The 12392-nt window shown below is 36.3% G+C and overlaps 1 protein-coding gene across 2 annotated transcripts in view; it reads left to right on the forward strand.

Moving 5' to 3' along the window:
- Positions 1-12392, forward strand: part of LOC138707601 (cell adhesion molecule Dscam1-like) — a 386068-nt gene that overhangs the window by 321453 nt on the left and 52223 nt on the right. For both annotated transcript variants that reach the window (XM_069837239.1, XM_069837240.1), the window contains 5 exons: positions 1059-1250; positions 1340-1487; positions 3255-3403; positions 6119-6256; positions 8958-9255. In XM_069837239.1, coding sequence (XP_069693340.1) covers positions 1059-1250; positions 1340-1487; positions 3255-3403; positions 6119-6256; positions 8958-9255 — 925 coding nt within the window. The remainder of the gene's footprint in view (positions 1-1058; positions 1251-1339; positions 1488-3254; positions 3404-6118; positions 6257-8957; positions 9256-12392) is intronic.

A 12392-nucleotide genomic window follows, 5' to 3' on the forward strand; every position in this document is an offset into this window, starting at 1 on the left:
ATTGTAGAAAATTACTAAATTGTAAAACTATAAAAAAATTTGTAAAAATTGTAATTGTAATATTGTAAAATGTTGACTTGTTCCACATCTTAAAGCTTCATTGCTCATGTAAGATCTATGGAATAAAATAAATGAATGAATGAATGAATGAATGAATTACATTTGTAAAAAGTTTCTTTCAACCCATAAGCAGTGCTGACTAGATCAGACGCTATTGACAGTACTCTATAACAGAGTCGCCAGTAAGAAAGGATAATTCCAAGCCTTTGGCGTGAGATGAACTCGATAGCTCAGTGATAGAGCGCCTGACCGGAGAACAGGAAGTCGCAGGTTCGATTCCCGCTCGAGGTTGTGAAATTTTTCTTTCATACCATGGCATGATTGTGACTATAATAGTACTTAAATTCATTAATATGTCACATCAACGGACGTGCATACATCACCAAACATCGTAAGATGAAGATTACATTCCTGTATAGTGTTCAAATGCTATTTCAGATGTCACTAAATGTCTTTCAGTTACAAGTTTTTCTCACGCATTTTTTTCTTCAGGCATCCATAAAACATACTATATAAATGAAGTTGTACTGTATTATTTTATTGTTATAATTTTTAGTGAAAAGGTATTCTTTTTTATCCTTTGTTATTGTTCTTTGCACTATGACTCCGAAATAAAGTATTCAGCAAGAATTACTGGGCATTTTTGTCTTATTTTGACCTCTTGATCATACTTATAAATGTATTACATTTATTTACGAAACATCATTTGCCATTTTTTATTTAATGCATATTGAAATGTATTTGTGTATTTTTACATATATTCATGTAGCTGGTATTGGAGGTATTGTAGCTATCCTTTAGAAGGATCAGCCAATATTTTTCAGTATGCATATCTTTTAAAATCTCGTGATTCGCTTTAATGAAACTAACTCCTTATTACGATAAAGTAGGTGATTTGGAGTCTATTTAATAAGCACTCTTTCATAATATCATCCCTCATCTCTCACGTTCCACCTGTTTAAGTACATTTCTTAAATTAAACAGCATGGATAATGCAGGTAATTTGGGTCCAGGAAGGCAGCCGAGTGAATACCAGGACTTGTCAATCCACAGTAGAGGGGTGCAGATATTTCCGAATGGAACACTTCTCATCTACCCGGCCATGCGAGAGCACCAAGGACAGTATCTCTGTGAAGCCACAAACGGTGTTGGGGCTGGTCTTAGTGCAGTTGTTACTCTTGTTGTACATGGTGAGTGGAAATGAGTGAGAAATTAGTCCTGTTACGATCATTCGAAGTTATGAAAGTAAAATATATAATGCTCCCAAAACTTTCTTTAGTTCCGCCTGAATTTGAAGTACGATCAGCTCAGTCCAGTGTTCGACGAGGCTCATCACAGACGCTGCAGTGCCAGGCAATAGGAGATGGTCCAATGAGCATAGAGTGGCAGCGTGAAGGGATGAGATTCCCCACTCCTCTACAACCAAGGTACAATCCAAGTTTAGACCGTGTTTTTACGTGTTCCATTTATAATCGTCAAAGAACTCTGTGGAATCCAAGCAAAGTTAAAATTCATTTTTGAGTTTGTGACCAATATTTCAGACGAAACAGCCTTAAAATCTATACAAGTACTAATTAAATTTCACACACTTGTACATTTTGGCATTACTCCTGCTTGTCTCCCTCTCTTCGAAAGCAGTAAGCAGGAGGGGAGGCAGTACCCCCATCAACTAGAGACTGGCAAAGCAGGCATGACTCATACCCGTAACTGCCTGCCATCAGATTGCACTGTTGGGTAAAGAATCTATGTACGTAAAGATTAATTTTTGGTTCTACAGGATATATCTGTTGTGGTAACAATGATTATTAGAGGAGAAAAATTCGCTCTGGCGTCGGGGATCGAACCCGGGTCCTTGGTTTTACATATCAAGTGCTCTAACCACTGAGCTACGCCGAAGTTCAATCCACAGCACCGGATCGAATCCCTCTCCTCTAGTGTAAATCATTAGTGGGTTAATCCTATTACCTCCCCTTGGTAGCAAGAGGGTTAAGATAATGGAAATGTTCATACTGTTGAGCTATAATAAAGCAGAAAGATTTTAGTTGATTTGTTCACTGAAAAAGAAGGAACCAGTTAATTTACCATTGTTTTCGTTGTCGCCATTATTATTATTATTATTATTATTATTATTATTATTATTATTATTATTATTATTATTATTATTATTATTGCTGCGGTTGTGGTCGTCATCATTGTTGTGTTCAATGTCCATTGCCCACGTCCGTGACTGCAACTTTTTTCCTGTGTAATTTATTTCCGTGAATTCGTATGTTGGTTTTGGAAACTGCAGTAATAAAGGTACGGTCACACGTCGCTACTTTTGCAGCAATGCAGTACAAAAAACTGCGCAACTCTTGTACTGCGACGTGTGAACAACAGTGCAACCCGAAAAGTAGCGGCTGCCGAACCTGCTGCTCGCTACTTTTCCATGCTGCGTGCAGCTTGAAAGTAGCGACGTGTGAACAGGGTTCTCAGGGTTGCAGCCGCAGCATTTTTTATATCAGTTTTGTTGAAACTTTTGCTGCGGTTGCGACCAGTGTTGCCACCCAAATGTGCCAATAATAAGTTACTTTTATTGTTTGGATATATTTTAATTTTAGATGTGATGAAAATAAATTATTTGTAACAGTTATTAAATGCACAACACAGTCTGAGCATATTTGCTGACGATATAGTTCACTTTTTTAATTTTCTGTAGCGTAGTTTCAAACAGGAGGGTTGCCAACATTGATTATGTGAATATGCTATTGGTTATAATTTAAGTATATAGGCGTTTTTAAAAGCTTTATAGTAAAATTAATGCCAATTTCTGAATACTAGTTAGGACAGAAAAGCAAATAATAGATAAGTAAGCTTTCGCATGAGTTTCTTAATAATGCGAACATAACCACAAAATGTATATTGAGAAGTCAACACGGAGATGGAAACCTGCAGCATGACTGCGACTGCAAAAGTAGTGCCTTGTGTGTGAACAGACTCGCAACCTCCAGTTGCAACTTTTGCAGCACTCGGGTTGCGCAGCACGAAATGTAGCGTGCAGCGCGCTACTTTTGGCTTACGTGTGAACACGACACGCAACTTTTGCAGCTGCAGTACAAAAGTTGCGCAGCAAAAGTAGCGACGTGTGACCCTACCTTTAATTTGTTAAATATACTGGTGATTTAAATGCAATTATTAGTACATTTCTCTCGTAGGTATGAAGTGAAAGGCACGCCTGTGAAAGGTGGCTTCCTCTCTGAACTGCACATCACGGATACTATAAAATCTGACAGCGGCACATTCACCTGCATTGCTAAGAATCCCTATGGCCGAGCGGAACGAATAGTCCATCTCCAAGTTCAAGGTACAGTGTGTAAAACCTCAGAATGTGACAGTACAGAGAAAATTGTAACACAATAAAACCTGGATTTCCTGATTTTGACAAAAACAATAACTGGATTAGTTTGTCTGTTTCTGCCTGGCCATTTCTGTTGTTTCTGTGTTCACACTTCATTGTAACTGTAGAGGAAAATCAATACTGCACATTAATTTTTTGTTACTTAATTTATGTCAAACATATGAATTCAGTTTCCTATCTTACAAAAATTGAACTAAAATTGAGCAGTTCATCTGACATTCATGCAAATAAATTTTTTCTCTACAGTAGAACCCCGATTATCCGTCACCCTATTAACCGATTGACAGATTATCCGACTGTCTACTTCTCGATCTGTTTGTTTTCTTCAGAAATAAATAACTTATATGGAGTACTGTTTTGTACATCATATTAGTAGGTTCTACATATTTTTTGCTAGAGAGTGTTATTACAAGCCTTTATCGTTACACAGCATTGTCTACTGTTCGAATTGCCGTTCTATAATATAATTTGTATAGCCTATAAAATGTCTTCCACGGGTGTTAACAGAAAACGTATTGTGCTAAGTATCGAAAAAAAATGGAAATAATTGAATGGTTTGAGAAAGAAAAACTGTGGCTTATCTCGCATCAGAATACGAGAATGGCGTTACAACTGCGCGATTTAATAAAAACAACAAGGATATAGCGTTAAAAAGTATGTAAGTCTACAACATGAGACCTCCTTTATTCCTATCTTTCCTGAGACAGTCATTACAAATGGCTTCCTTGTCCCTTAAAAACCCGTCGTTTACAACCAGACTTAAATAAGTGAACTTTTGATCCACCACATAGCGAATTAAATAGAAGACCATGGAGGAAATTAGTAAATCTTTCATGGTACGGATTATCCGATTTTTTCGATCAACCGTTCAGTCCATCCCCTTCATTACCACGGATAATAGAGGTTCTACTGTGTTTTATTCTGACAAAAGATGAACGGTAACCACAGTGCATTCGCTTATATAATGTAGGTCGACTGGGTGGTGCACAACTGGCACAAAGGAAATGCAACACATGGCAAAACATCTCCTGCATTCTCAGCAGACCAGTTCAGTCTTTCTATAGGAGTGGTTGTGTTAACATTAGATTGCATGTTGTTCTTCTGATTGTATTAGTGAAGTGTTTAGGTTTAGATTTAGATTTAGGAGTGGTTTTTTGCTGCTGTTGCTAAATCGAATGGTAATATAAAATTATCTTGCAAATAGTCTTTTTACCTTTCCGCAATCACTCCTTTTCGGATAAGTCTCTACTATGAAAATTCTTTGCTCTAATGTAAATTTCTTTGGTGCCATGTGAGCAAGCTAATCTAAATACTTCACTGACACAATCATAAGAACAACATGCAACATAACGTCAACACAACCACTCTTAAATGTAAACACTTCAGTGGACTGGACTGGACTGCCAAGCATGCGAGAGATGGTTTGTCGTGTGTTGCATGGCCTTTCTCCTGCCGGTAAGCAAATGCTCTGCAGGTATATACAAGTGAACCGTAAATAATGTCATTAATTTCAGGGGGTTTTTATTTGAGATATTTCAAGCAAAAAATTTTAATACAATTTTGTTCGTTTTTGCTTCTTTTTCTAGGTAAAAATTATTTTATATGAACCATTATATGTGACTGTTTTGGGAAAGCTATTGATTTAATTCCCGATATGCTAAGTCAATTTTTTCTACTTCTCCCCTCTGCATGATTGTGCATATTCCAACACACTTCTTACCCTTTACCCATTTCAGCCAGTGCTGACGACCATTGATTTAACACGTGGAATTCACAAATTTATGAAGTTAACCTTGCAGGAATTTTGTAATAGCTTAACGAAAGTATGCTTGTAAATTGAATTAATCTGTTTACTTTGTATTGTATATGTTTGTTTAGTTTGGCTGATGAATTGTATATGCTTTAAATTGAATAGTAATCTGTATAGCTCTACTGATGAATTATTTGAAGTAATTTGCATGATATGTATTATTAAGTTCTGTATATCTCAACTGACTGAACTGTTTATGCATTTAAATTGAATTAACTTACTTGCTGTATATTATATTTTATAGCTCAGCTGATGCATAATTGTTTAGGTTTATAAATTTAATAATCTGATTAGCTATGTACTGTATATTTTTAGTAGAGCCACCAATGTAGCTCAGTCGGAACACTCATTGGCCTGCTGATCTGCAGCTGCGCTTGGGCTTGGGTTGGATCCCCTGTATGGTCTGATTGTTTTTTCCGAGGTTTTCTCCAGCCGTGGAACTGATGCCTGGTGGTCTGTGGCGAGTCTTCGCCCTCACTTCACTTCACCCCCATTTGGTCTGATTACCGGTTGGATTTTTTTACGAAGTTTTCCCCAAACATTAGGCAAATGCCAGGTAATCTGTTGGGGAATCCTCGGACTCACCTCATCTCACTACATCTCGCCAAAAATTGAAATTGAAATTGTAAGAAAATTGTAAAAATTGTTATTGTAATCTTGTAAAATTTTTACTTTTTCCACATCTTAAAGCGTCATTGCTAATGTAAGATCTATGATATACAATAAATGAAATGGAAAATGAAATGTGAGGTCGGTATCGTTAATTCTTTGCTTGTTTTCAGTTTTTCGTCCAGTAGTTTAAAATTAAGATTATTGTTGATAAAGTTAAGATTATTGTTATGTTATTGCAGATGCACCAGGACGACCTCAGGACTTGCGTGTGGTGGATACTGGCAGTCGCAGAGTTCAGTTGGCATGGTTGGCACCAATTGACGACCGAAGTCCAGTACTGCAGTATGTAGTGCAGTATCAACCTGAGTCTAGCACTCGTGAGTGATCATGATTGACATGGTGATTGTGAAGAATTGTATCTGTAGGAAAAATGTGCACAGATTCGCAATCTACTATATAATGGAAATTTGTTGCTACACACTATGGGCAAGAAGAAAAGAATGTTGAGCATACATACATACTGGGTGTTCATTTCAAAGTGTGTCATGACGTCACTGTTGTGAGTCAGCGATTTGAAGCGAGTTTCAGCTTTTATGTCAGAGAAGTTGCCTATTAATAAAGGCGTTCAATTTGAACTTGAGAACATGTACGGTATAACTTGAACGTCGTAGCAACAGATTGTGGTCTGTAAAGTCTGTGTCCCACCATAACCTCTTTCGAACTGTTTTGCGAAGGCAAGTCGTACGCAGGGTATTTCTTATCATCGGTTGCGAACGGCAACATTTCACAATAGAAATCAAATGCTCCGTGTCCATGTTGACCGTCGAAGTTAATGTCAACAAATACATAAGTAATCATCTTATCCCTCTCCACATATCCCGACAGTAAGAAAAAAACTTACCTCAGTAGATGTTTCCAAATAGTTCACATTCCTTCCACTACAGGTGTTACCGTACGTATCGGTAAGTACTCTTCAGAATAAACACCGTACTTGCTAGGCAACTTCTCTGGCACATAAGTAATACACCTCTGTGGAAGTGTAGGAAGATTGAATTTTCTAGGCTCAACGACTAGCCACATGACGGCATACAGCGGGACATGACACACTTTGAACTGAACACGCAGTACATACTGTAATAATTCGTCTGATCTATTATGCTTAAATTCTAATTTGTTTCCAGCTAACCTGTGAATAGAAGGAATCGAAGCTTCACGTTTCATTTTCGAAAGATAGTACCTTATTCAGTGCAGTTTACTGACAGAACATCAAGTTTTTAGGAGACCAAAATTGGACTTATAAGTTGGAGACATCTTCAGCCAACCATTAATATTAGTGGACGCTCTTGCAGTACCACCTTAACATAGTAAAACTTCTTTTATTCGTTTTTTATTTTTTCATTAGGCCAAATTTGATGTGCAGTGGCGAAAGTAGAATTTTTTTTTAGGATCCACTAGAGCTTCTGGCACAATGTTGTGTGAACCTGGTTTCAGGCTATCTTCCCAGATGCGTTGAACAAAGTGTACCATACACGAGGTGCGAAAGATTTGTCCTGTTCACCAATTGTGACACCAAATTAAGCATGATACTCGTACATTTTCCCCACAAAAGGGATAATTTTAAACTTTCACTCTGGCATGGTGACTTTACCAAAATGTCGTAAAATCGGTCTGGTTGATTCTTGTACTTTCTATTAATTTTGTAAGAATGTTCCATTAATCAGTCTTTTCACTAAGAAAGCTCAAGCCTGTCTACATAGAGCTGCAAGAAAGAAGGTGATTTTACCCCCTTCTCCCTCTCCTACTGAGTTGTCACTATACAGAGTTGCAAGCTATGGCCGTTGTCTCAAGTATGATTTTTAAGGTCTGAAATAGGAAAGAAATTTCTTAAAAAGGCCCTTTCTTCCACTTTGTATTTATACTGCGTGTTCAGTTCAAAGTATGTCATGGCTCGCCGTATGCCATCATGTGGCTAGCCGTTGAGCCTAGACAATTCAATCTTCCTACACTTCCACAGAGGTGTATTACTTATGTGCCAGAGAAGTTGCCTAGCAAGTACTGCGTTTATTCTGAAGAGTACTTACCGATATGTACGGTAACACCTTTAGTGGCAGGAATGTGAACTGTTTGGAAACACGTACTGAGGTGAGTTTTTTTCTTACTGTCAGTATATGTGGAGAGGATTAAGACGGTTACGTATTTGTTGACATTAACTTCGATGGTCAACATAGACATGGAGCATTTGATTTGTGTTGTAGAATATTGCCGTACGCAACTGATAACAAATATCCTGCATACGACTTGCCAATGCAAAACACAGTTCTAAAGAGGTTATGGTAGCACACAGACCGTACAGACCGCCATCTGTTGCTATGACGTTCAAGTTATACCGTACACGTTCTCAAGTTCAGATTGAACGCCTTGATTAATAGACAACTTCTCTGACATAAAAGCTGAAACTCGCTTCAAATCGCTGACTCACAACACTGACATCATGACACACTTTGAAATGAACACTCAGTATACTATATCATATTTTAAGGTACAGCTGTTGTAAATTTAAAATTTAAGTTTGTTTTGTTACAGTAAACATATTTTCTTACCTGTTATAGGCTTTATTTCTGTAATATATACTGACTAAAAACGTAGCTGACGTAGTAATTAGATCCTTCAAAATTGGGAAACAAAAAATTTATAATATAATTTAATAAACCCTCCATAATATATCCCTCGTCCAATGTGTAAATAGATACAGATGAAAAATATTGATGCTCCATTTGCATGTAATGTTCGTAATAATCAACCATAATTTACGTCATGACAAATATAGTTAAAAAAAAAAAAAACCTGACCTGATTGAGCAAAATGAGCTATTTTTTTTTTTAATTTAGCCTGTAAGGAACATAAAATATCAGTTATAAAATCCTTGACCTCAGAAAAAAGTTTTGAAATGCAGACCAGTGTAGTAGGTGTCTGGTTTGCAAAGCTATGAACTTAAAATTTGCTAAATGATTCTGTAGTCCTGTCACTCTCAAAGCAGATTGCAGAGCTGACCACGACGCCATCATAAATTGGTTCCAGATATATCTGAAGGGTGGCAGAATGTGATAGCAGGGACTGACCTAACTGCCATGGTGACGGGGCTGCTGCCTGCTACAATGTATCGGCTGCGGGTTCTGGCCGAGAACGAGCTGGGAGAGGGTGAGCCTAGCGAACCAGTAATGCTGCGCACAGAGGGCGAGACTCCAACGGGAGAACCCCAGGGTGTGGCTGTCACTGCAACTGCCTCAGACGTGCTGCGGGTCACCTGGACTGCCCCACTCCAGCACTTGTGGAATGGTGAAATTCTTGGTTACTATGTGGGCTACAGAGAGCATGGGTGAGGATCTTAGTTACGAATTTACAAGTGCAAACATAACATGAATGGGAGGTGTAAGGAGATTTTTTTCCATTGCAGGAATATTGCAGAGAAAAAGAAACGTATAATTTGCTGAATGGCATTTGTAAACAGGAAATAGTGAAATGTAACTACAGTAGCAATCATCTGCCATAGGACATCGTCATTCCTACAGCTACAGTCTTGTATCGTTCTATGATAATTTAGAATGGTAAATGAAGAGAAATAGAAAGTTTCATAGAATTACAGATTTAGAGAATGTGAAAGCAGTAAGATGGGATATACGAACAACAGTTATTTCGTTTCATCTTTCAGTATTATTATTATTAATTGAAAGCAATAATACAGATAACATTTCTAATGGAAGTGGAACGAGATTAGGATAAAATATCATATCAGTTAATTGATACAAGAGAAATTCCTTTCAGACTGATATATAACTGCACTTTTAAGAAGACTAGAAGATTGATCACATGAAGAACTCGGTGTCATGTAATTGAGGATTCTGTTTACAAGAAAAGTCAAGTTTTCGATACAATTGGCCAGTTTTCTATTTCGAAAGGCATGATCCTAATTATTTTGAGTATACTGGATATATACGAATTATTTTGTTGCTTAGCATACTAGCAGTTAAAATTGTCATAATTTATGCAGCGACTTTATTTCTGTACGCATATTCTTAACTTGTCTTTCTGATTGCATTTGAAATGGTGTCTGTAACAACTAGTTTGAAGCAGACAGAATTCCTTTCAATATCTAATAATGAAAGGCAGAAGTGCCCTGCCTGCTCGTCGTAAAGGTGCATCATGAGGGCTAGAGAATTGTATAACTTGGATGCTCTCAAAATAAGTTTACTTAAGATTGACAAACATTACCTAGGAGAATACTTTGCTCCTTAGAAGAGAATCGCTCATACCAAATTGGCAGAAAGATGAATGGCTCCAGTGCACTTCTGCAGGTTATGAAGAAGAGAAAATCTCCTCCACTTCATGTTGAACCTGCAAATTTTCAGCATTTGGTTATTTGCTATGCCTTCTAATTTTAATTTGACTCTGCAATAATAGGAAGAGATTATCATATTAAAGGTATAATATTAAGAAACTGATGATATAAATTATCTCGGGTGTTTTTTTACTAACTGAAGTGTAATATATACAGTAGTGTTCGTCTCATAGATGTAAGAATCATCTCCAGCCAAGAAAAAAAATTGGTTTATAAGTGCTATTAACTACTTCAGTTCGTTTTATAATGCTTTGGATCTACAAGAAATAATTTCTGTACTCATTATGATCTGACAATTACCTGAGTGTCACTTCAATTAGACGTGTACAGGAAATACTAAATCCAAAAATTGAAAGCGGAAATTATTCGAGGTAACAATAAGCTTCAGAAGATTACGTAACAGTTACAATACACATTTTACTAGGTTTGCAGTCTCGACATCACTATTGAAATTGAGTGTGGGAAGTAATTACAAATTTCATAATTTTTTTAAAAATCATCTTATGCCATGTCTCAATGCTAATGGTATTGAAATTTTGAGAAACATTATGAAGTATTACGAAAAGTGGAATCTGAGCAAGAGATTTAACATGAATGCCCCAAATAGTGGGAGGAAGAAATGCATAATTTAAAGGTCTCGACTGGTGGAAATATCTTTAATATGAGAATAACTCTTCATTATATCATACTGAAATGCTCCAGAGTTAAGATCAGTTCAAAAAGGAAGTTGTGATATGCAAGTGCTTTTATTGTGTGAATATAGTATTGGCAAAGTATTGTTTTGCAGAAATTAATTTCTTATATTGGATTTCTGAAGTATGGCTCATCTGAGTTTCGACATATAACAATATTATTTTAATTTGTATATCTTTAAAATTGTAATAACACTTCTGCTAACTTCAGCAAACTAATATCTCAATAGGATTGAATTGATGGAATTCGTATATTGTTTTAATTAAAGAAAAGTTCTATGAAATATTTTGAAAATGGTGATTAGTATCCTTGTCATTATATATATTGAATATAGTGAACGAAAACATTACAAATTTGAAGACAGGCTGGAAAATATTTGCTAGTACAGTATCTCTTCTCTCTACACATTGCCTCTTCTTGGTTAGAGGTACACTTACCACTAACATCCATTCGAAACAGCATATAAATCTTTATTGGACTAATTAAATGTGGTGCTACTAATAACAAAATTCAAAAGAAACGAAAATATGGTGTACGTAATCTCTGTAAATTCATCTCTACTGCAAATGGTGATGAAGGAAGACTCTTCGCAGGAGAATATGTTACAATAATTTAATTCTTTTATTATGAATGGTACATATGGTTACTTGTTCAAGGCATACCTGTATCTTGAACATAGTCATCACCATATATATGTATATAAAATTACATTTTTAATTTTATGTGCCTGTACACAATTTTTTCTTAATCATATTAAAAGAACGGTTTTGCTTCAAGTGCTACTGTCCTTTTGCATAAGAAGGGAACTTAAACGTTGTTACCTACTTTTAATATAATTTAGACTTCACAAATGTTTGATTGTAGTATTATTTCATTCCCATGAATTGTTTGAAACTTCTGTGCTGATGGATTTCTTAAAAGTATACTGTGTTACAAAATAAAGCAAAATCCCAGCTTTATGGCATGATATGCCTACAAGTATAATGAAGAGAGCAGAGCTGGGGCATGGACAGTTACAGCGAAGTTGTCTCGTAAGTCTGTATTTGCATCCTTTCAGAAGAAAGAAAGCAAATAATTGTTAAGTATTTTGTGAATGAATTCAGAATAACAAGAGGTTACTGATATAAAAATAGAGGTTAGAAGTAACGTGAAAATTGTGAAACAATTATAAAATACAGCAAATAACACATACCGGAATGCATGAAACGTGATCTCTAGCAAGTTTGACTGGAAAGAATAGTTCATTTTGAAGATATATTAATTTTAGTTTGGACCGAGCAACCAATTTTCTGCATCTGCAACTTACACTGTTGGAAATCCTTGGAATGAATATGATATTGATGGAAGTCATTACTGCATATATTGTGTTTCTATTGTTGCACAATATTGTCACGAGAGCGCCTTCACTGCACCAACTGTGTTTG

The sequence above is a fragment of the Periplaneta americana genome, chromosome 10, assembly GCF_040183065.1.
Source record: "Periplaneta americana isolate PAMFEO1 chromosome 10, P.americana_PAMFEO1_priV1, whole genome shotgun sequence".
Classification (NCBI taxonomy): domain Eukaryota; kingdom Metazoa; phylum Arthropoda; class Insecta; order Blattodea; family Blattidae; genus Periplaneta; species Periplaneta americana.